Source organism: Glandiceps talaboti, chromosome 17, assembly GCF_964340395.1.
Source record: "Glandiceps talaboti chromosome 17, keGlaTala1.1, whole genome shotgun sequence".
NCBI classification, from domain to species: Eukaryota; Metazoa; Hemichordata; class Enteropneusta; family Spengelidae; genus Glandiceps; species Glandiceps talaboti.
This window is the reverse complement of record NC_135565.1, coordinates 6,279,745-6,303,213: the sequence shown is the minus strand read 5'-3', so window position 1 is coordinate 6,303,213 and position 23,469 is coordinate 6,279,745. Positions and strand designations below refer to the sequence as shown.

The 23,469-nt window shown below is 37.0% G+C and overlaps 2 protein-coding genes across 2 annotated transcripts; one reads left to right on the top strand and one right to left on the bottom strand.

The window, feature by feature from the left end:
- Positions 1-214: 214 nt before the first annotated feature.
- Positions 215-4,692, bottom strand: LOC144448646 (uncharacterized). Its single transcript, XM_078138925.1, has 5 exons — positions 4,354-4,692; positions 2,753-2,807; positions 1,756-1,914; positions 1,149-1,291; positions 215-310 (listed from the first exon to the last, which is right to left on the bottom strand). The coding sequence occupies exons 1-5, from the start codon at positions 4,690-4,692 to the stop codon at positions 215-217; spliced, it is 792 nt and encodes a 263-aa protein (XP_077995051.1).
- A 7,361-nt stretch (positions 4,693-12,053) lies between these two features.
- On the top strand, positions 12,054-19,616 carry LOC144448491 (monocarboxylate transporter 12-like). Its single transcript, XM_078138753.1, has 5 exons — positions 12,054-12,192; positions 13,741-13,979; positions 14,552-14,695; positions 14,950-15,765; positions 17,727-19,616. Exons 2-5 carry the CDS (start codon positions 13,766-13,768, stop codon positions 17,993-17,995), a joined length of 1,443 nt encoding a protein of 480 aa, XP_077994879.1. The 5' UTR covers positions 12,054-12,192; positions 13,741-13,765; the 3' UTR covers positions 17,996-19,616.
- The last annotated feature ends 3,853 nt before the right edge of the window (positions 19,617-23,469 follow it).

The window sequence follows — 23,469 nt, the reverse complement described above, 5'->3', positions numbered from 1 at the left end:
AATATGGAGTCATCATCATCATCATCATCATCATCATCATCAACATCAACAACAATAACAACAACAACAATAATATGTATATATATATGTGTGTGTATGTGTGTATGTATGTATGTATGTATGTATGTATGTATGTATGTATAGTTATATGTATAGTTGTGTGTTTTTGTTCATAGTTTGCATAGGTTTTAATTTGATTTGATAATTAAAATTATCAAATAGTGAACTTGCCTAAAACAGTATAATGTAGGTATTCATTCAGTTGCTGCAATCGTCGTTCTTCATCGTCTCGTTCGTCACGAAAGTATGCCTGTAATAGATATAGTAATATTTTATCAAATACATTGTCCATTAATTTGATCTTTATGTCAACTTTTACGAATCTTTGCTGCGCGTCGTTCCATCAAAGGGAATTAAAAAGGGGTCACTATTTCCAGAATTTCATCGGGCTCCGCGTGGATCATGCGTATGAACATTAGCATAATTTATCTCAGGACACTTCGCACATGCGCATGCATTTTTACGGCATTATTAGTATATACCATAAACATTCCAATATTTCCAATATATTAACGTCATTGATAAGATTGTGTACACTAGGGTTCATAGTGCAGCTTGTTTGCGAATCAATAACAAACCTTAGAGGTTCGGACATAAACACATATAACTTCTTTGTAGTCAGAAGGAAATAAAGGTCGTTTATGAGAATGCACGTGATTATAACTTAATATGCTGACATATGGTGTTGGCGTGAATTAAAGAACATTCATAGATGGCTTGTTTTCCCCTTCCTTTCGCGGGTTTGTATTTTACATCATGATCTCCATGGTGATTTATGTACAATAATAACGTTGGGGAGAATACGAGCATTATAATATGCATATGTAGTCTTCTATTGCATGTTAATTATGTGACTTCTAGTATTGGTTAAAGCATAATAGCATTGGACAAACATGGATGTGACTTTCGGTCACGTGATAGCTAGTACGTTCACTGATGGTATTCATCCTCCATTGTTATCGCTATTGAGAAAAAAAGGGAAGGAGAATTGAAAACGAAGCAATCAGTTGAAAGGAAATATTATTACTCTTTCACAAGGTGTATGTTTGCATGTTAACAACATATTTGCATAATGGTTGTTTACACACCTGGCTATATATATAGTATAAGCCTGTTTGTGGGGCCACCATGTGATGAGCATCGACATCAACTAATTCTGTGAAAGCCTGGCCATACATCGATTCCCATGGACCCACTTTGACTTTTCCTCTTTCACTACGGATGGATTTGTCTAGAAAGAATGAAAAACCATTGGTTAGTAATTGTAAAGAATTAGAGATAAACCTCTAGTGTAGTTGAGATGAAAGGTTATATATTAACACGTGTTGTAGATGTATGAAGAGTCGTAAAATTTGACTAATTCTTATTCCTTCAGTCAGTCAGCCAGCCAGCCAGCTATCCAGCCAGCCAGCCAGCCGGCCAGTCAGTCAGTCAGTCAGTCAGTCCGTTAAAGAGCCTGTCATTCAGTCAGACACCAAGCAAACCTCTCAACAGGTTACCCAGGCGGACATTTACAGACATAGACAAAATTCCTTGTGCAAATCATTTAGGATATTACGACGATAACAGCATATTTTTTGACACTGATTACATTCGGATGGCCCCAGAAACAGTTCTAGTGTATTATGATGCCTTTGTACTAAAAGGAACTTCAAACCTAGTTTCGTGGCAACTTCTAAGAGTTTATTTAATTACTTTTGGTGAACCCGTCTGGTGACCCCGTTAGGTGGACAGCTGACGGTAGTGCAGGACGGTGAGACAATGATGATGATGATGCAGCAGCAGAGAAGGACTCCGTTCGGTTTTTGTTGATTAAATTCTTCACAATTCTTTCCACGGTACCAAGTGCTATCCCTGTGGAGGATGGAAATACAGTTAGGAATTAGATTATGTTACTTATAAGAATATACTGACTGCATACAGGTTTTTCTCTACCAATTAAACTAATGGCTTAACGTGGGACGGTTATACATGTATTTCATTGGTAGACACAAACCGAACACTCGACATGCTATTAAAGTCAACACGTACTGAAGTCGTGCTAATCCTCTGTCCAGGGACCGGGGATTTCTTTGTACATAATAACTGCAATTTTAGCAAAACAGGATTAACCGTTTACTGATAAAGCCCTATAAAAGCCCTATAAAACCAGTAACCATGCACATCATATCCTGTCAAGTAGATTGGTATGGTGCTCTCAATTCGGGATAGAATGTATGTGTATGTTTGTACCATTCTGAGGCAATACATGCAGTCTCATCAGAGATCACGTGCACGTTATTCTGATAATGTTGCGCATTCACGTGAGATTTCCCAGTAACGCGAAATTGTCGATTTTAAGCAGTCTCGGCGGGATTTCCTGCTCACTATTCCCTTACTGATGAAAAACATTACAATTATTTTATAGTTAAAGGAATGAACCAAATCACGATTTTGGCAGTCTAACTGCAGTGGTAACAATTATAGTTAATTTATGGAAAGTGAACATGTGGAGAGTCTATGGTCAGAAGCACCCCTTTACAATACATATAACTTGTAGCAGCACAATAAAAAAACTAAGTGTACTACACACACAGTATCGGCGATGTTTAGTAGACGAAAGTGCATGTATAAACTTGTAATAAAAAGTTCACTATGTCTAACGAACTTTCTTTTTAGTTTCGTTTCAATCGATACTTTGTAACATACATACCTGTTTTTCTAGACTTGTAGTGTAGACGTCCTTCGTGGATAACTTTCTGTATTATCTACAAAAGCACAAAATACGAAGTTGATTCTTTTAAATGTCGTGAAATGTATTGACAAAAGGACTTCTTCAGAATATTTTGTCCATGACTTTTTTTTCGACTCGCCCATAATCTTTATATTGAGTGGTTTATGTTGTTTCCAGTTGATTTCTCCTTACTTTTGTATTAGCTTGGATCTATATTGGTATGTCCATTTTTAGATGCAGAATAAATAATCAAATGCAATTGGAAAAAACAACAACAATAGCATTACAAATCACTGTAACATAGCAACAGTATCAAAACAAATAATATGTTGAAGTCCTAACTGTTTCAAGATAAATATCCACCGATCTATACGCATTAAATTTCTACCTGGTAGGCTACGTAGACAAAATAACTCGACTATAAACCGTACTTTTTACGAACAAGTGAACATGGAGATTTGTGAAAGGGCAATATATACAGTGCATTGCATGTTACCGTTCACTGACTATGTCTGAGACAACCGAGCCGAAACCAGTAAGAAACTGCACATACTACTTTTAAAATGGAAAATTTGAATGAATACAATGCCTTGCTATATTTTGCCTATCTGAAGTGTGTACTAACGAGGCACCCTGTAGACATCAAATACAGTCTACATGCAAACATTGACACCCGTGTGTCTATGTCTAGTCAAGTAAAATATGTTTAAAATGGTTTATTTCATTTAGGCTAAATCTAGCAAGAAATTGCCATTTTGAGTAGCATGTGCAGTTTTTAAAATTGGTTTCTGCCTGGTTGTATCAAACAGAGCCAGTGAATGATAACAAGAAATATTCTGTGTTATATAGAAGTGTGTTGAGGAACAAACGGGAAATTTAGCGTTCATAAATTATAAAGAAAACTTATGTTAGTGTCACTGTACATGTACGCTGGTATGTAAGCTGTCCTGTGTATTACTGGTTCAGGTGTTGGGGGTGTACAGATGGCCTTAATTGTTATGAATTAAATTGTAGCATGGCAACAGGAAATACCCTTTATAAAAACAAATGACATTTGGAAATCCCATGTTTTTGTTGATATGCCGAACAAACAACTATGAATGATAAACAGCTGGACTGGGTTTTTTGCTGAAAGGGCACCTCAAACAATTGGTAGTCAATCATTGCAATGACACTGGTGATAAATACATCCTTGTAATAAGTAGGACACATCAATTCGATAACAAGTGTGTTTCCAGTTCGGAGTTGAAATGTCACATGAAGTGTAAAGAACTTCAGTGTCTGCCGTCCACGTAGTAGTACATCATCGTAAAGAAAGACGTGGTATACCTTTTCCTCGAAGAACGGGAGAAATCGTAAGCTAAGAGCTGTACATGTACGTACGTTTAGAATACACGTAATCATTGTTTTCTATATATATTTTGTTTCTTTTGAATTAAAAACAAATATGTAGAACGGGATTAATTGACTTGGCTATGCAAATTAAAGTCAGCTCAATAATCTATACAAAAAACAATGACGTTGAACTCATTTACGTCATCAATATCAGATCATACAGATAGAGAATATATTATACGAACCTGTCTTAACGTGTCTTCATTGTGTGTACAACATCGCAAAATATTGTCGGTGACGTCATCGTTCGCTTGCAGATTGTTTATGTCTGTGCTTCTTCCTTCGAAACTGCCTTGGCCTTTCACAGGACAAACACAGCCACCTGGAACGAGGGTGTCTGTCTTGCCAAGCCTCATGTGAGGCTGCAAACCTTCCTGTGTTCTGATACGATCTAACGTTAGTTCAAGTCTGGTTATTTCTTTTTTAAAGCTGCCATACACAAAGCCGAAAACTAGAGGGTATGCAATCCAGATAATTAATGCTTGTATCGTACAAACAACGAACAGACGTATCGGCGTTGCCATGGTAAAACAAAAAAAAAGCCTAATTATTTCTTTGCAAGCTACTACTAGTATTGTGTGGATATAGGAAAGCCATGCACTTGTTTAGATTGTCAGTCGCCCCGCTCAAAACTATATGCATACCCCCACTCCTAAGAACCCACAGTTGCTGGTTTATAGACCTGCGTCCGAAGAAGAAGAGTCCTGGTTTGCATGGACTTATATACCTGACAAGTAGGAGGCGTTACTATAATTTATAAACTTGTTTACCTATTCTGTGCTCTTCAGAAAAGTGCAAAACACACAGTGTGTACTAAGCTTCAGAGGTTATATTGATATGTGACTAATATATAACTTGCCCTATGAGTCAACGAGTGTTCGAAATGGCATGTAAGCTAACAGTCGTTTAAATTGCACGAATAATAAATACATCGTATTTTTGTATCTACCGTCATAGACCCCCCCCCCTCCCCAACAGTGGAGGGGCTTTGCTACCGTAAACTTGTCCCGCGAATCCCAGATGAACACATGCAGTTGGAGCAGATTAGGTTTTTATTAGCACAACTGAACCGATATGGTTCGGTAAAGCTAAAGGCATGGTGTGGTGTCTGTCTGTCTGTCTGTCTGTCTGTCTGTCTGTGTATGTATGTATATATATATATATGTGTGTGTGTGTGTGTGTGTGTGTGTGTGTGTGTGTGTGTGTGTGTGTACGACTTAAATTAAAAAACTGCCAGACCGATTGCCTGCTATTTGGTGGCAACATTACTTGGTGTCTAGTTGGGAAAATAATTGCACCACAGGTCTACGTTTAGGGTCAGAAAATGTAAATTAAATCTCAAACTACTGTGGATGAAATTCGGTATTGATTCCAGAAGGATTACTCTGCAAATTCAGCCTGTCCTACATACACAAGTTGCCCTAGCAACCACGACGACCACACCCTTAGCAACAGTCGGATGATAGGCTTTATTGCAAATATAAAAACTGGGATCGATAGGCAATTGAATAAACATTAGAAAGAAATATGCGAATGTCCTAGTAACAAGACAACGCCCATAGCAACAGGTAAGGGATGAAATTTAATGCCAATATAACTACAGTAAAGGGGAGGAAAACTAAAAAAAAAAAACATTCCAAAAAACGTATGCCTAGCAACAATACCACGCCCACAGCAACAGTAAAATAATGATGTATATTGCAGATATAATTACGCCATGGATGGGTAGGCATGTGGATAAATCTTCCACGAGTTTATGCAAATGCCAATATGTCTAGCGACGAGAAAACAATCATAATAGAAATTTAAACTTTACTGTCAACAGGTGTGCTACAACGCCATTGGCATTGTTATTCTTCTTTTTATTCAGGCAAACTAAATGTTTACAAAGATAGAGACACACTTTTGATACAGTTTGTATTTGACGTACAACTAATTGATTTTGGGGTAGTTACTGCAACTGTGGTATTTGAAGGACGGCACATGTTTACAAACACCGAACCAGCTGGGAAACTCAGGTTTGCGAACACCTGAAAGTTGGAGGGTATGACGTCAATTTTCCAATAACCTTTGCGGTGAAAGGGTGGATTTTAAATGAGCTCAACATGCCAATCTAGCGAAAAAGCCTCATACATAAATGATTAAAATTACAATGGTTGAAATACATAAAAATGTGTTTGGCACTCCTTCAACCACAAGATCTGAACGCAACGGCCATATCTCTCACTGACATAGTTATCTGACGATTTACCCCAAGGAGGAAATGTATTTTGCTACCTGGAAATAGATTGTTTGTTGTTGTCATGGTTACATAAGTTCCATGTGTGTTTGTGCAATAACAGCATTGTTTCATTGTCCACCTGATTGACAATATCTAAACTGTGTTAGCCACAAAGAAAGCCAGTTGACTTGCTTGTGAAATTGGTACAAGCTGAGTTTATAAGTTTTTTACTGAGTTAAAAATATTAATATAAAACTTCGATTTAACAATTGAAGTACAGTGCTAATGTCAATGCATGCCTTCCATGACATTACAGTTGTCTTCTATCGTTATTAGAACAGTTGCAATGGTAGCGATTTCCTCGACATTTTATTATACGCATAATAAATTACGTCATCGTATCGTTTACAAATCTTAATACCAGGTTTGAGTTCAGTCAATTGCAGGTAATGTTATGGTAACATATTTCAGTCAGTAACATATATACTGCGAGTACGTTTTGAATATACAGCAAACACTACGGCAAAAAGTATAAACCCGACTTGTACTCTCTGCTGTATGTGGTATTAGGTGTCTGGTTCGACAGAAACCATATTCAACAGTAACATTCGTCACACCTTGTCGTCCGCCACAACTTAAGTAATGTTGAATGCATTAATGTAACATTTTAATCAACTGACATGACTGCAAATGTATACATTGTTACAATTTATGTTATTTTGTGTTAATATGTTAGATTATGTTAGATGACGCAGAGAATATGTAGAAAATCGTGGTAAGATTTAGCAGACGATAAAATGTAGCAATGTTAGTAAAACTATTGTTAAGCCAGATGACGCCCTTTTTCAACTTAATTAGCTTCCTTTGTATCAATTTTGTATCACTGCCAACAAATATCATGGGTACAAAAACATTCCAATGTCCTGTTGATAATTCTGCCCATCTGGTGTACTCGGGACCTAGTACTTGTGGTCACCATGTAACAGTGTAACTTTAAAGTATTACCTGCTGCTACTTGTCCCAAATCATTAAATTGTCGGATAAGGGTTTGGTAAATTAGTAGCAAAAATTCAACTGTTTACAATCTGTGTCATGACGGAACTAACTTTGAATATATATGCATTACGAAGGCTCTGACGCAGATCACCATGCACCTCCACAGATGTGTTAGGGTTCCCGTAGAGTATTTGATTTTCATTTCATAGTTATTTCCGCTATGTTTTCGTCCTAATTTGTTTTCTTTTTGCAGTAAATTACTTTAATTCTGTGTAGACTTTACTTTCTTTACAATGATATAGTTTAACCCATTGTAGAGGGCGCTGTTACATCACATATCTGTCAGTGACGGGTGGTGTCCAGGATATTGTCTTGTGAGGCCTACACTGTTATATACGAAGCCCTCGGAAGAGTCCAAAACTTTACTTCAACGTAAAACCAATTACTTAATGCTAAAAGAATTAGATTACATACAGCACCAGAAATACTGTATAAAGATTTCTAGTTTATGACTTTGTTTTTCTGCTAGAGACCTTTGAATATAGAACAAACGACCAGTGTGAATAGACTGCGCATGCACTGTTGTGTCCAATCAGATGATCGGCAAATGATTACATCATATTTACATATGATATTGTAGAGTCATGATAGGTGAATAGTTAGAGTGACCGGCTTTGCATCTACAGATTGCATGTTTGAGCCCCGTCGCTGGGGTTTGTTTCTGATGGTTTAAGTCCTTGGGCAATATTTGAACCACGATTGTGCATCAGTCAACCCAACTTTATAACAGGGCAAATTTGAACAAGTGTTAACAGTCCTCGGGCTTCGCGCGTTACATGCGGAGCGTCACACTAACACAACAACGAAAGGTTAGCCCTATGTGATCGATGAGGGCGCACAGTACAGGGATACTCGAGTACAATTATGCAGTAGATATCAGCACACACACAACAGTCCAAGCTTTAGCCATATGCGAAGCTCCGAGGACTGTGAGAGAGTCTAAGGGGATTCCCTTTCTCAGTCTCTGGTTTCTGAATATTAATAGAGTTTTTACACAATGTGGACGTTTGAGGGCAGTAATCCCTTCTGACCTTGTGGTGACCTCACAGCTGACGTGGTCATTACAGAATGACAACAAACATATAGATGAACAGCACTAAAATTAGTATACATACTAAACTGTCATGTCAATAACAGTAACTGAAATAGCAAAACCATCAAGTGCTTACCCCAACCTCATCAAATGTACATAAATTCTATATATTTTAAATGTCAACTTGCACGTATGCAAAAGAGAAAGATGTTATAGTAAATCACCCCATGAAAAGGAAAACAGTAAAACAAATTGAAAAGTACCAACATATGTTTACATATCACAATTTATAGAGTATCTGAATTTCCTCTGTAGTTACTCTGCCCTGAAATTAGGGCTACAGCAATCAATCCAATGTCCTTGAGAATACATACATACATACATACATACACACATACATACATACATACATACACACATCCATTCATCCATCCATCCATCCATGCATACATACATACACACACACACACACATCCATCCATCCATGCATGATGCATGCATGATGCATGCATGATGCATGCATCCATCCATACATCCATAAATACATACATACATACATACATACATACATACACACTGCTTCTTGGTAATATTCTAATTTGACATTAAAGTTATAAATGTTTGTAAAATATGGTCAAAATGAGAGACAAATTGAATTTAGACTTATAAATATAGATGATTTTAAAAAAATACCTATTTTTATAAAAATTAATAAATTATGACTTTGAATTACAATTTTAATTTTCAACATAATCAACTAATTCTATTTTTTGCAAACTATAGATCCTAAGCAGACTTGAGCCATCAACATAATACCCTTGGTCTCATAACAATCACAGCATGAATATGAATTTGACCAATAAACCTAAACATACAAATATATATTGTACACAATTTACTCTCACATCACTTTCATTTCACTCCCTGACATGAGAGGAAGGAGGCTGTATGTCTCCCAAAATATAAAATGTACCTTTTCATCAATTACAAGAGTATGAGCTACCACATTATTTTGTGATGATCACTTTTCGGTATAGTTCTAAATTTGACGTAAAAACACATTGCCCAAACTTTAAAATCAACTTGTTATTTTCAAATGAGTATCTAGATCTCAATCGCAATTTATGATCGGATATAAATTTAACAAATCCAAAGCAAACCGATTTATGATTTTAACAAAATCTGGATTTCAATTACATTGAAGAACATAAAAAATATTCAACGTACCCCTATCCTACTGAGAAGTAATTAAACGAATAATAAATGTAACATTTGAGTCGATTCGTTTTTCAAATGATGGATAATTTATTCTGGATGGTAAACATCTCCAGTGACTTGGGGTGTTCAGATAGGTCTACCACAGAACACACGATAGAGTACTTGAATGAGATGTACGTGTGGCCAGTGTGTAGGCGAATATACATGATTGAAATGGGATTTACGCAAAAAATTATCGACGAGGAGGAAAAGATGTACAAATTGTATAAAATGGTTGACTCAAAAAAGTTATCACAGAGCAAAATAAGTTGTCCAAAATGAAATGCAATGGTCGACTCAAATAAGTTATCCAAAATGACATGTGGTCGATTCAAATAAGTTATTGAAGTCTAAAATAAGTTGTTCAAAATGTAGTGATGGAGTCAAATAAGTTTTCCATAATTATATGCCACGCATACCTTGCTATAGTTCCTTGAATTCCCGCTGAAAATGACACATGACTAATACCCCATGCAGCGTATATGTCTCATATATGGAATTGCAAACGGTCATTGTAATTAGCAGATGTAAAACATATCAATTAGCTCAAATAAACTTGGATGTGCATACAGTCCCCATGAAGTCAGGGCGAATTAGTATAGTTCCTGACAACCATGTTTCTATTTTACACTAAGTTGTCTTCACACATTATTACCTCCTGTCAATGTCTTCAATCTCGCACAGAATTCTGTGCCCCCCCCCTACAGCGTTCACAAAACGTGATGACAGTGTTCCGGTCCATCCCCACATGGTTTTGGTGTCAGCAGACTGGAGAATGAGTTCGTTTTTCACAGTTTTACGATTCACATTAAATTGTTGATCGTACTATCGGTGCCTAGATTATTTCCCTACTTTGTTTTCCTGTGGATATCATTCCAAATGTTTTAATAAAAAAACTAGAACAAATTAAACCTAAATCAATGCCTGAAAGTCAAGGGTAACGAAAAAGAGTGACAAATGCTGATGTTGTACGTAGTCGAAAAAACAACAACTACCAGGGCTCATCACACTTTAGCGATCTACGGTTGAAAATTTCCGTGTTCCTCAGTACGGTTATTGCTATAACAGGATGTGTTGGTAAAAGTTGTTTTCCCTCCAAGATAACAAAACCAAACATTCTATTATGATGAGAGCACTTCTTGCGTGTTACTCCAATGGAAACATGAATGACAATTTGTTATTATTTGCTAAATTCCCACGATAGTCAAAACAGCTGTACCAAATGAATATTAATAAGCGATGACGACAGCCTGTTAATTTGTGATGGATTACTACTGACATGTGCTGTTTGCGCATCGCCCAGCATGGGGTTATACCAAATTTAATGCCTACAGTAAGAACATTGACTAGACGTAATGTGTGAAGATAACTTAGTGTAAAATCGGACCACGGTCGTCAGGAATTAGACTATAAGGTTACACTCATTCACTCGCTCACTCACTCACTCACTCACTCACTCACCCACTCACTCACTCACTCACTCACTCACTCGGGTCATTTCTATGGTAGGATACCTTCACTGACATTACAACTACATGTATCTGTTAGTTTTGACATACTTGGTAGATTTCTGTAAATCCATCCATTGTTCTCAATTTGTTTGTTATATCTGGGGCAAACATTCTTACCTGTCCTGATTGCCATTCCTGGTCCTCAAGGACGCTAGAATAAACAACTCAGTAAGTCAGCCACAGACGATGAACTCGCATGAACTTTGTACAAATACTTGTATAAATGGTATATATAAATGTATACATTGCTTTTTGACTTGTTTCTCCCTATTTTTAGTACAGCTTAATTTCTTAAGTTCAGTGGTGTTATATTCATTGAAAGTGTCATTGTAAGCTTGTAGCGCACTTGTAAGTTTCGCACTGGAATGTATGTTTCTGTCAGACGTCTGGGTTTCTTAGGTCAAATTGAGGACAGGCAGTTATTCAGGATAAGGTCGTCGGACTCGAAAATACATAATATTATTCATCACATATCGGATAAATAGAGAGAAATGGTATGCGCCATGGCATGTCCTGCCATATAATTTACCTGTAATTATCTGTAAACATAGGAATTGTTCTGATTATCTCTATAAACTACCATTTTGCAAGCAGATTTGTTGTGTGGCTATCCATGTCGTTAATAATTTAGACAAAATAGGTGCACGTTTCGAACTGCGACTGACTGTAAAACAGCTTGAGGCATGCTAACATACAACCATGAAAGAAAAGAGTTCATGGTAGGATTACCAAATATATTGCAGTAAAAACATCACGATTACTCCAGGTGCATTTCCTTTGTTTGGAGGTCATTTCATTCTTTGGCGACATGCGTAGCACATCCTATGGGTGATCAGCTATTGTAGGCCCGTCTGGAGAACTAACCCGTTCACAACAGCAACAACAAATAGCACAGCACCAGAGTGTTCGATCGTCTCCGTTTGTTGATGGCTTTATCTTCCAAAAGGTATGGGTGATAATTCCCTATCTATCATTGTTAATCATATAGTTATTTTGTATCTTAGAACACACTAATAGTGGTATGAAATAGTGGTCTGAGTGAGTATATACAGCATCAGGTATGTGGTCGTGATAATTCTTGTACACTATATGTGGCTGGAGTTATAGTTATACGCTAGCTCTCGCGTGATTGTACACCATAGCTAACACGTAGTCAGGACTCCGATGGCATGGTAGGTACTTGTAGCCAGTCATGACTACGATATATGGGATTAAGTTTTGTGAACCATTGATTCTGTGAGTAGTGTCCTTTTCATGTCTTACAACATTCATTTAAACCATGTTTTTTTTTATGTATTTTAACAGGGCAGGGTCATGTTTTAGAGAAAGGAAATTGGGTCACCTTTTAGCACGACGGAATCGATGGAGGGTTATATTTTACGCAACAGCCTGGGCCTGATTTCCCCTGCACCTCTTTCCCTTGTAATTTCTGAATGCTCCCTAAATTTATTTACATCGTACTTTAATTACTAGGTATCACGTTTCAAATATGGTTAAAATTAATTGCCCTATCACAAAGCTCATCCGCAGGAGTTTTTTTCACTGTGACGTTTACTACTTTGTGAACGCATGCGCAAACCCGAGTTGGAATGGATGACCACAAGGCTGCTCACAGTGGTACAAAGTTTAATTTAAGGGGTGGGACAGGAGGATTTTCGTAAAACAAATGCAACAAGCAAAAATTAGGGAAACCAATTTGCCTACCAACTCCAGAAAGAAAGAAAATTTGCTTCCAGGGAATGACCTAAAAATTATTACTGTGCTGCAAGTGCAGAATCTAGCTCCACATTAATGTTAAAAACGTAGGTACACACGTTTCTGCCACCTATGGTGTGGCGGCGCCTAAACTCTTATCAAAAGTTTATACTAACTGTCGGCATATAATGAAACAAAACGAAATACTACCATCAAATCAAATTACTATAAAACTGGCCTGACTTAGTACCTTGAAATCCTGTATTTTTTCAGAATGATAATATTTTTTTTTTCATTCAAACCAATGAAATTACTCGGCTCGAAACTCATTCTATCTCGTATTCTTTCCCTGATTGGCTGTTTTAAATTTATATGCATAATATGCATAGGTGTGAATAGCCGAACATATTAATAAAAACAACAATAGGGCCAAACCATTCAACTGATACCAACCTCTAAGTCTGATTTCAAAATATTTTAGGTCGTATTATTATGCATTAGGGAAGTTTTCTTTTTTTGAGTTTGTTTTTCTCACTGGTCATATATATATGATTGTTTTACTATATATATATATATATATATATATATATGTGTGTGTGTGTGTGTGTGTGTGTGTGTGTGTGTGTGTGTGTGTGTGTGTGTGTGTGTGTGTGTGTGTGTGTGTTAAACATCGCATGACTACCTCGGTGCTGTCCATGATATCAACCTCTGACCTCGACATCAGTTGATGCTTTGGATAACTCGGCGGTAATTATGCGATATATTACACTTAAAACATCGATCCTAATCTATTACATAGGTCTTGAATTACCATCACTACATAAATGTCTCATCATCCAAGACGTCAACACAAGGAAGGACCTGATGGAGGATGGGGATGGATGGTTGTCATGGCAACATCAATAGTACAATCTACCCTTGGAGGACTTCCACAGTGTTTAAGTCCACTATTCATCGCTCTTAGGAGATACTTCCAGTCAAGTGCTGAAGCTACTTCCTGGATTCTATCATTGCTTACCTTTTGTAGTTGCATGACACGTAAGAATATTTCCTACTTTTTAAAAACTTGAAAAGTGTCTTTGAGATCATTTTACGAAGTTTCCTTTTCCATCATGAAACTCTATACTATCTCTGGTTTGGGAGTAAATACAACTAATGATATTGGTGTTGATGTTGGACAAGATTGATAATGGTTGTGATGTGTTTGTCAGTACGGGTGCAATTGTTGCGTGTGTATGTTTATTCGCGGGGGCATTTATATACAATGTGAATGGTTTATTCCACACTCATTGTAGTCATCATATGATGCATGTTTTGTTTTGTCTGTCAGAACTTTCAGTGACACGTTGTGTTTGTTTATTGATTCATTTTCTGCCAGATAATAAGATAAGATAATGCAATAATTGTATCCGCTCTAGCTGCCAATTCAGCATTGCTTAGTTCCTTTTGCTCTTAGGTACGTTGTTTACCTTCACTCTTACCTAAGTGTTGCCCAAACTATAACTCCCTAACTTTGATCCTAAACAGGTATATTCTATGTGATCAGTTTAATGTTCCAAATCCTTTCCAAAATGAATGATTTAAGTATATTCGTTTTCCTTTCACATAAGAGGTTATTGGAAGCCTCGTCACTAAACGAGTTGGACATCGTGTGACTGTTGTAATAGGTGGTGTCCTGTGTAGTCTGGGATTCTTCATCAGTTACTTTGCTACAAGTTTATACTTTTTGTATGGAAGTATAAGCATCTTATCAGGTATGTATGTGTGTGTGTGTGTCTGTATGTATGTATGTATGTATGTATGTATGCATGCATGGGTGTGTGTGTGTGTGTGTGGATGGATATATGGACAAAGCGGGAAAGACGTATACGGTTAACAGAAATCTGATTTGTTTATTTCGGAAGATATGAAATATGGAAAAAACATGTCATAAAGAAATTAGCATAAACAAACACCCATTATGGTCATAGAATTTGTAAACATTTTGGTTTGTTATATTCTCCCATAGGTATTGGTATCGCTGTGGCCACTCCTCCAGCTCACGCAATGACAGCACTGTATTTTCCAAAAAAGTATCCACTAGCCAATTCCATAGTTTTCCTTGGTCCAGGGTTAATCATAGTTCTTCTAACACCACTCTTGCAGTTTTTCGTTGATACGTACGGTTGGAGAGGCTGTGTTTTTATTCTTTCAGCCATTACAGCAAACAATTGCGTGGCGGGAACTTTACTAAGACCACTTAAGTCACGTTTACCAGAACATTCAGAAAACACTGATGAAAACGGAGAAGCAAAGGAAGAAAACACAAACACGCACAGAGCCAACTCTAACACGGGGTTCAGTTTACTGATATGTCTTCAATATGCGTTCGTGACCAACATTCAATTTAGTCTCATAGTTCTTTCCTATATGTTTACCTTCATTGCTCTGTTTGGGGGAATAGTACATTTTCAATCGTATGCCGTGTCCAAAAATACAGCTTCTGTGCAGCAAGCAGCTTGGTTAGTGTCAATATTTGGTGCAACTAGTCTCATTAGCCGTATTGGTGTTGGGATTTCTGTACAATTCAAATTACTCTCTGCTATAAGTACTTACATTTTAAGCTTACTTATTGTGGGTACAGCTTTCGTAATACCTCAGTTAACTAACAGCTATGCAGGATTTATTGTGATAAGTGTAATCTTTGGCCTCGCCTCTGGCACGTACCTTACCCTGATAATGGTCCTTGCGAAGGAGTACCTTGGCTCCAACAAAATGATATACGCTGTCCCTATATTGCATGTTGGAATTGGAATAGGAAACTTGGTTGGACCACCATTTGTAGGTTAGTAATTTTATTAGTTTGGTGATTTTCAATATGTATACCTCAACACATTTTAAATAGCAGCTAAAACAGGGAATGTTCGCCAAAAGAATGTACATAACATATACATTTAATAATCAACGTGCACGTGCACTTGGCCAGTTGAGCTTGGTGTTTTTCTCACTGGATGACAGCACTTGTAACACTGAACGCAGCAGGATTGTAACTGAAGAGAGGACTTTTGTTATGTATATTCAGCTTTTAAAACATCCGTCAAGCTAGCTGTGTTCAACAATAAAATTATTGGTATATCTATCAATTAAAACAGCAATTTAAACTTGTAAATGATCAACTCTGACATGTTACATACGTATACTTACGAATACTGCCTGGTTTAGGTGTATATATATTGAACAATGGTACTACTGTTTAGCTTCTTGAAAAATAACCATGAATTATGAGGGATGTGTTTTCTTATTTAGTATTAGGATAATACTTGGTGGGCAGGTCGTGCTCATATCGCCTATGGTCAATATAAAAGGAAAAGTAGCACCTAAAATAATTATTATTTACATTGACGCCTTCTACGGCAGGGTTAGAAAGAATCACACTGTCACTGATTGTACACACGATAGGGACCCCTTAAAAGGATGTATTAGAGTGAAACATCATTTCTTGCAGTAATTTAGGAACTTTAATAAAATAATTGTTCAAAGTTTACTTCTGATTTTAATAGTCATTTCTAAGTCCTTCAGATATACTGTATAAAGTATGATTGTGAATTGAAAGTATCACCAACATGTACATATACTTACTTTGTGTTTACTTTTTTTAATCGACCACGATGAGAAACATTGAATTAAGTGCGGGCGTCCTTACTAACTTATCAGTTTTATCATTTTCAACAAATCTTATAAAAATGATAATAATATCAGTATACGCATGATAATAAATTGATTGCATCAGGACAACTTATTTATTTGAACTCGCGTCTGATTATCACGCGTGTGACGTAGCTGATGGAACAAACAGATCAAACTGTTTCACTGTTGTAAACATAAACTTTACAATGAAGAGGCCATAAAATTCCGACTCTTCTATTGGTAGTGAGAATTTAATGAAAGGAGTGACCGTATTTCTCATATTTCTTGTCTGAGACTATCCTAGTTCTCTATCCAAACACGACAAAAATAGCAAAACATATCTAATAATTACTGATTTGTTTATAATGCCAACAGCATTAGATTATCTACCCGAAATACTAGTACTGTATCTTTGATATACAATAAACGACCAGTCTGCCAAACACTGAACTGTTGCGTATATTGATATATACCATTCCGACCACTATTATACACTTTTTTTCTGGCTACGAGGGCATTAATTTAGTAGGCGTATATTACCCCGAGGACTGTTTATATGCAGCATCTATTTCCCGAGGCTGAAATCAGAGGGAAAGAATAGCTACATAGACACAAAACGAGGAATGTTATGTCTACCGGTACATGAGCAGACAATAAGTGTTTTATAACACATCATATTCTCAGGCACATATTCGTTCCATATATAGTCAAAAGAAATCACCGAAAAGAGTCCCGTGCTACATGACCAGTACCCTAGGAAACTATAGAAAACGACTAGTGCACTCTATGCAAATTGAGCTCTGTGGGTCACTAGTACATACCACATGAAACGACCGAAGTCAGTCACTGAAGGCTGTATGAAAATGATGTGTGTTATATATTTGATTATTGATGGTCATACCTATACATGCATAATTTATGAATGAGAATATTAAAAAAAGTAAGAGTAATGGTGATTTGTGAGCGTTTTGACTCAGAACATGCAAATATTTTAACATCATCATATTGTGAACGTTTTGACTGAGCTCCACAGAACTAATGACGTAGACACAAGTTGTCGTGACGTAGAACAGCCACACAATACCATATTTTTTACTTTATTTTCTCTTGTTATGATAGGATTTGTATATGACGTCACTGGAATATATGATTACTCGTTTTATTTGGTCGGCTGTTCACATCTACTGGCTGGTATTATCTGTCTGCCATGTCTATATATCACGTGGAGTAGGAAGAAAGCTGCGAGAAAGGAAACGCCTCTTGATCTCCCAGTTGGCGAGGATCACTTGCCAGATGCAATATGTATGGTAAACCAAGCTGTACAGACCACTTGTGGAGATGGGGAAGAGAATGTTGGCGATGCAAATTTAGACTCACCTTACATATAGGGCCTAAAATATTGTTTGGTTCCGGTTAACCGAGCCCACCTAGTTTTTCAATGCCGACCCTTAACATTATTTTGTATTCGAGAAAAAAATTATACAGTCGCAAAAATTGTGAAATCTCACGATGAATAGTGGATGCGGAAACTGACATTAACTTAAAAAGACAATATAAAACTGTTCTTCCAATCTGTAATGGCTGTACATCTGATGAGAAGAAAAATATGGATAGCTACAACTACTTGTGGTATACCTGCAAAAGATCATTTATTTAATGAACATATATCCCACCACAGATAAGATCATTTTGCAGATTTCATGTTTATCATACATTTGTCAATAAGACGGATTCTGTATGAAATGGGGGATGTACAAGCTATTCATGCACTACCATCTGACAGCGTTTTCAATAAGTTTGACAATCCATATGTTGAAGCAGCCTATCATATTCCCAGTTACAGTAATTCCCTAAATTACAGTTGGATGTGGCAGATGTTTTGATGCGTTTCAGGAGAAGAGTCGCAATAGTTGGTGATATAAAGGAGATGTTTTCACAAGTAGTCATAGTCAGACCATTTCATAGAATTCTTTTCTTTGGAGAAACTTTGACTCGTGGAGATTAATTGCAGTGTATGAGGCTACCCATCTAACATTTGGTGACCGTGCTTCGCCTTACTTAGTACAGTACGTAGTACGTACCCATACTGAGACCACGCGAAAGGAGTTTCATTTGGCAGCGACTGTCTGTACTGAAAGCATTGTATATGGACGACATTATGGACATGTTTGCACTGTCCTGGGGCAAGGCATTGATCAGACCTATCACAAAGCTATGTCCCATGGAAGTAGAAGTAACTACAAAATTAATGAAGAAGCTACCAAAGCTGTCGGTAACGGAGGTGAGGATGGAGCTACGAAGACTGAGTCTAGCGCCCTCTCTGCCTTAGAGTAGGTGAGCGATGACGTCATTCATCGCATGTAAACAGAAAAAGTAAACACGTTAGCAAGTTCTTGTTTCTAGTTTGTTTTACTCCGAAATAGTTGTGATTTCATTATGGACATTGTGAATACTAGGTATCAGATGACAAGAAGACAGCACATCATCATCATCAATAAATCGACACTAGTACGCAAGTATATTGTGGTTTAAACAACAATAGTAAATTCGTTATAGTTAATTGTGTTATACAGTCCTAAGTTTAGATTAGAACATGGTCACAACAATCGGTGAAACTGGTCGAAGTTAGGAAAACGTATTGTATGAACATCAGTACGACACTAACGGAAATACAGTTGTTGTCACACATTTTGATACCCATAATCACAGCCTTAGAGATATTACATTTATTGGTATTTCCAAGATCTTTTCCCGTGATACTCGCATCAGAAAAAGCCTTGAAATAAAGCACATGATTGCATTCAATACACTCAGTCCACCAGGCATCAACAAAAAAGACTAGCAGTCACCTAACTAGGGAGCCGCAGCTTTCTTATTTTATCAACTTAGGGAGACCGTTCCATTGTTTCAGGTTTTGTTCTTTTCTCTTTTACTTTTTGTTCATTTTCTGTATTCTTATTCATTGCTTCATATTTGTGTTTATATTTTAGCCCTTGAAAAAAAACTGTCTGTGCACAGTCGAAACATCGGGATTCAAATAAATCAGAAGGTTTAACCAGACTTAGACTTGCCCCTTTATTCAAACTCAAGTTATACCATACTTAAATGTTGAAAATTTTGTCTTACCATATTACTGTAGCTGGACGGATACTTATTTGTACTACATGCCAACCCATACTACCAGATGAGGCTATTTTATTCAGAATTCATTGTATGTTTTTAGGCACAAGTATTTAAAACATGATTTATATATAAGTAGTAAGGTACACTTTCTTTTCCTCAAACATTTCCGCCAACTAGCAAATCCATTGCCGCCATTAAACCATACCATGTAGCTAGCTATTTATCCACATTCAAAGGGCGCTTTATAACACACATATTGAAGGTTAGGAAAGTCTAAATAAAATTGTCGATGACCTTCAGTACTACAACCTGTCCTTTTCATAACGTTCCAGTCCCGCCTATTCAATTTGTTCACTGGCCGTGAAGTGAATTAAAACCAGACCATGCCACAAACAGTCCTTTTCAAACCTAAGAATGACTCGACCTCTCAAAATCGAGCGAATGGTATTCCATGCGAGACATTAACAATATTGCAGAAAGTACAGACTAAGATCACTATAGACCACTGTGAATTTGTATACCGATGCCAGTATAGACCACTATAGAGAGTATATACCAAGGTAACAATAGACCACTGCAGATAATGATATGCTCATTAATACACATGAACTCTAGTATGCGCACAGGGTGCAGCGAGAATGTAATTGATTTATTTATTATTTGGTTGAATGGTTGATCAATTAAATGATTGATTTTTGTGGTGAAATATAGTGTGTGATATTGATCAATTGACTCACTGACTTTTGTGGTGATATAAAACATCTTTTTCTTTATCTGGCTAGTTTTCTCTCTTCCAGCTATATATAATTCTCTCTTTATTGACGTAATGACTAAATAAAGACATCTCGTCCATTCTTCTCCTCATATATAAATTACAACAACCTCAATCTTATAATTGCCACGTCACATTTACACTTTACTTTATCTCTTATCTTCTGGGAGGTTATCACTCACATTCATACATTAAAAAGTATATATCTTTCATCCTTTTTATTGTATGTTTGAGTGTTTGTCCGGTGTGATAATCGATCGATCAATCAATTACATGCTCGCTGCACCCTGTGGTATGCGGGACGATGACCCTGACCTTGCTTTGAATTGGGTAGGAATAAAAGCTTGTAACATGCAAAGTCATCGTTACGGTACGGGTAGTGCATATACCCTGAAGCTAAATGCCCGAGTGTCTCAGTTAATAAGTCACGTCATCCCAGCATTTGAGGTTTGTGATAATGTTAAGATACTAATGTGCCCATCTAGTGTTTGGGAGTTCATTTTCTGGTCTTCAACTCAGCCAATGCGATCCGAACACCGGTATTGATTAATGCAGTGCCGATTTCAGACACAGTCACGCTAGTGGTAGTAGTTTGGAAATCACCAATACCTTTAAAACATGTACATTCATCGTAGTGGCAGTGATGGGATTAAGTCCTTTAAACCATGGATTCTGTGACGAGTGTCCTTTTTATATCTGACAACATTTAAAGCATGTCATTTGATGTATCTTAACAGGGGATCATGTTTTATGGAAAGGAAATTAGGTCACGTGTTACCACGACGGAATAGGTTGAGGGTCATCTTTTATGCAACTGCCTGGAGCTGACTTCCCCCGACCCTCTCCCCTTGTAATTACTGCTCAATTGATTTACATCGTATTTTAGGTATCACATTTCAAGTATGTTTCAAATAAATTGCCCAATCACGAAGCTTGTCAACACGATTTTTTTTCACTATGACGTTTACTACTTTGTGAACGCATGTGCAAACCTGAGTAGTAATTGATGACTACAAGGCTGCTCACAGTGGTACAACGGGTACAACGTTTACTCTTTATGGGGTGGGACAATGTCACAAGGAAAAAGCAGGGAAAACAATTAGCTCACCAACTCAAGAAAGAAAGAAAATTTGCTTTCATGGCATGAGGTAAAAGATATAACTGTGATATAAGTGAGAAAACTACAAATAATTAATGTTAAATACCTCGCTACACTCGTTGCTGCCGCTGCCACCTTTGGTGGCGGTTCCCAAAGTTTAAAGATTCTTGTCAAAGGTTTATACTGATTGCTGAAAAAAACGAAACACTACGAACAAATCAACTGACCTCACTTGGTACGTTGAAATCCTGTAATCTTTTCATAATATATATCCTTTTTATTGAAACCAGTGCAATTACTCGGTTCGAAACTCATTCGCTTTTCCTTTCTCTGATTGGCTGTTCTAAACTTACTAAACAATATGGCCAAATCGTTCAGCAAACCTCTGAGTCTGATTTCAAAATATTTGTGGTTTGTATCATTACGCATTAAGGATGTTTTTCTTTTTGGAGCGTGTTTTTCTCACTCGGCATGTTTTTTAGATATCGCATGACTACCTCAGTGTACTCCATAATGTCAAAGTCAGACTTCGACATCGGTTGATATCATGGACATCACCGAGGTAATTATGCAATATATCACACTTAACACATCGATTCCATAGGTCTTGAATTACCCTCACTACAGAAATGCATCATCCAAGACGTCAACACAAAGAAGCTGTCGATGGAGGATGGGGCTGGATGGTTGTCATGGCAGCAGCAATAGTACAATCTACACTTGGAGGACTTACACAGAGTTTGAGTCCACTATTCATCGCTTGTATGAGATATTTCCAGTCAAGTGCTGTAGATGCATCCTGGATTCTATCATTGCTTTTCTTTTGTTGTTGCCTGGCACGTAAGAATATTTCCTATTTTGAGGTTTCAAAAAACTTAAGTGTCGTTAAGATCATATTAAGATTTAGATGATCACAGTTGAAGTTTTCTTTTCTATCATGAAACTCTATACTCTCTCTGGTTTGGTAGTAAATCAAATAATGTTGATGTTGGACAGGCTGTACTAAAGGAAAACTTTAAAGTCAGATTATAATTAATTAAGAAGTAATAAGATGCAATGTATCGTTTTTGCCCCTGTACTTAATATCTGTGCCTATAAATTTCCATTGCAAGTCTTTCCTAACGTTCGTTGTATAAAAATCTGCAATTTGAAAGGAATTTTGTTGGGTCTGCTTGACCTTCTACACCAACCCGCTCTCTTGTTTTCGTAGGAATAGTTTTTGGAAGTTGCTTTTATGCGTCTGCCACCATTTGATGCTAAACATGTATATTCTATGTGATCAGTTCAATGTTCTAAACTCTTTCCAAAATGAATGATTTAAGTATGTTGTACTTTCTTTCACATCAGAAATTCAGTGCCTTCATACACATCCATATGGCAATAGTAGTGAAATAACCAATGGCTTTAAAACTTTCAACATTGGTTGCAGCGGTGGGATTAGGTCCTTATACCATATTCTGGGACTCATATCCTTTTACATTTCTGATAGCGTGTTTTGAACTTCTTGAATAGGAGGAGGCCGTGTTTTAGGGAAAGAAAGTTGAGGAAGAGCCACTTTTTAATTAGCACGATGGAATCAGGGAAGCGTCACATTTTACTCAACAGTGCTAGCCCCGGCCTCCCCCTTGTAGCTGAAGGCTCCCTCACTTAAGTGGCGAAAATGTCACTTTTTTCTCTCGAATTATTTTACTTTCCCTCTTTAGAATAACAAAATAACCTCGTTTTGATGTTTTAACCAGGCTTGATGCATAATGGAGCGTCGACCACCATACACCACTGTAGCTGTTGATATTAAACTAGCTAGCAATAGCTAGCAAAGACAAAGTGAATGTCATTCTAGTCAGCAGGGGGCGCTGTCCGTGCCCTTT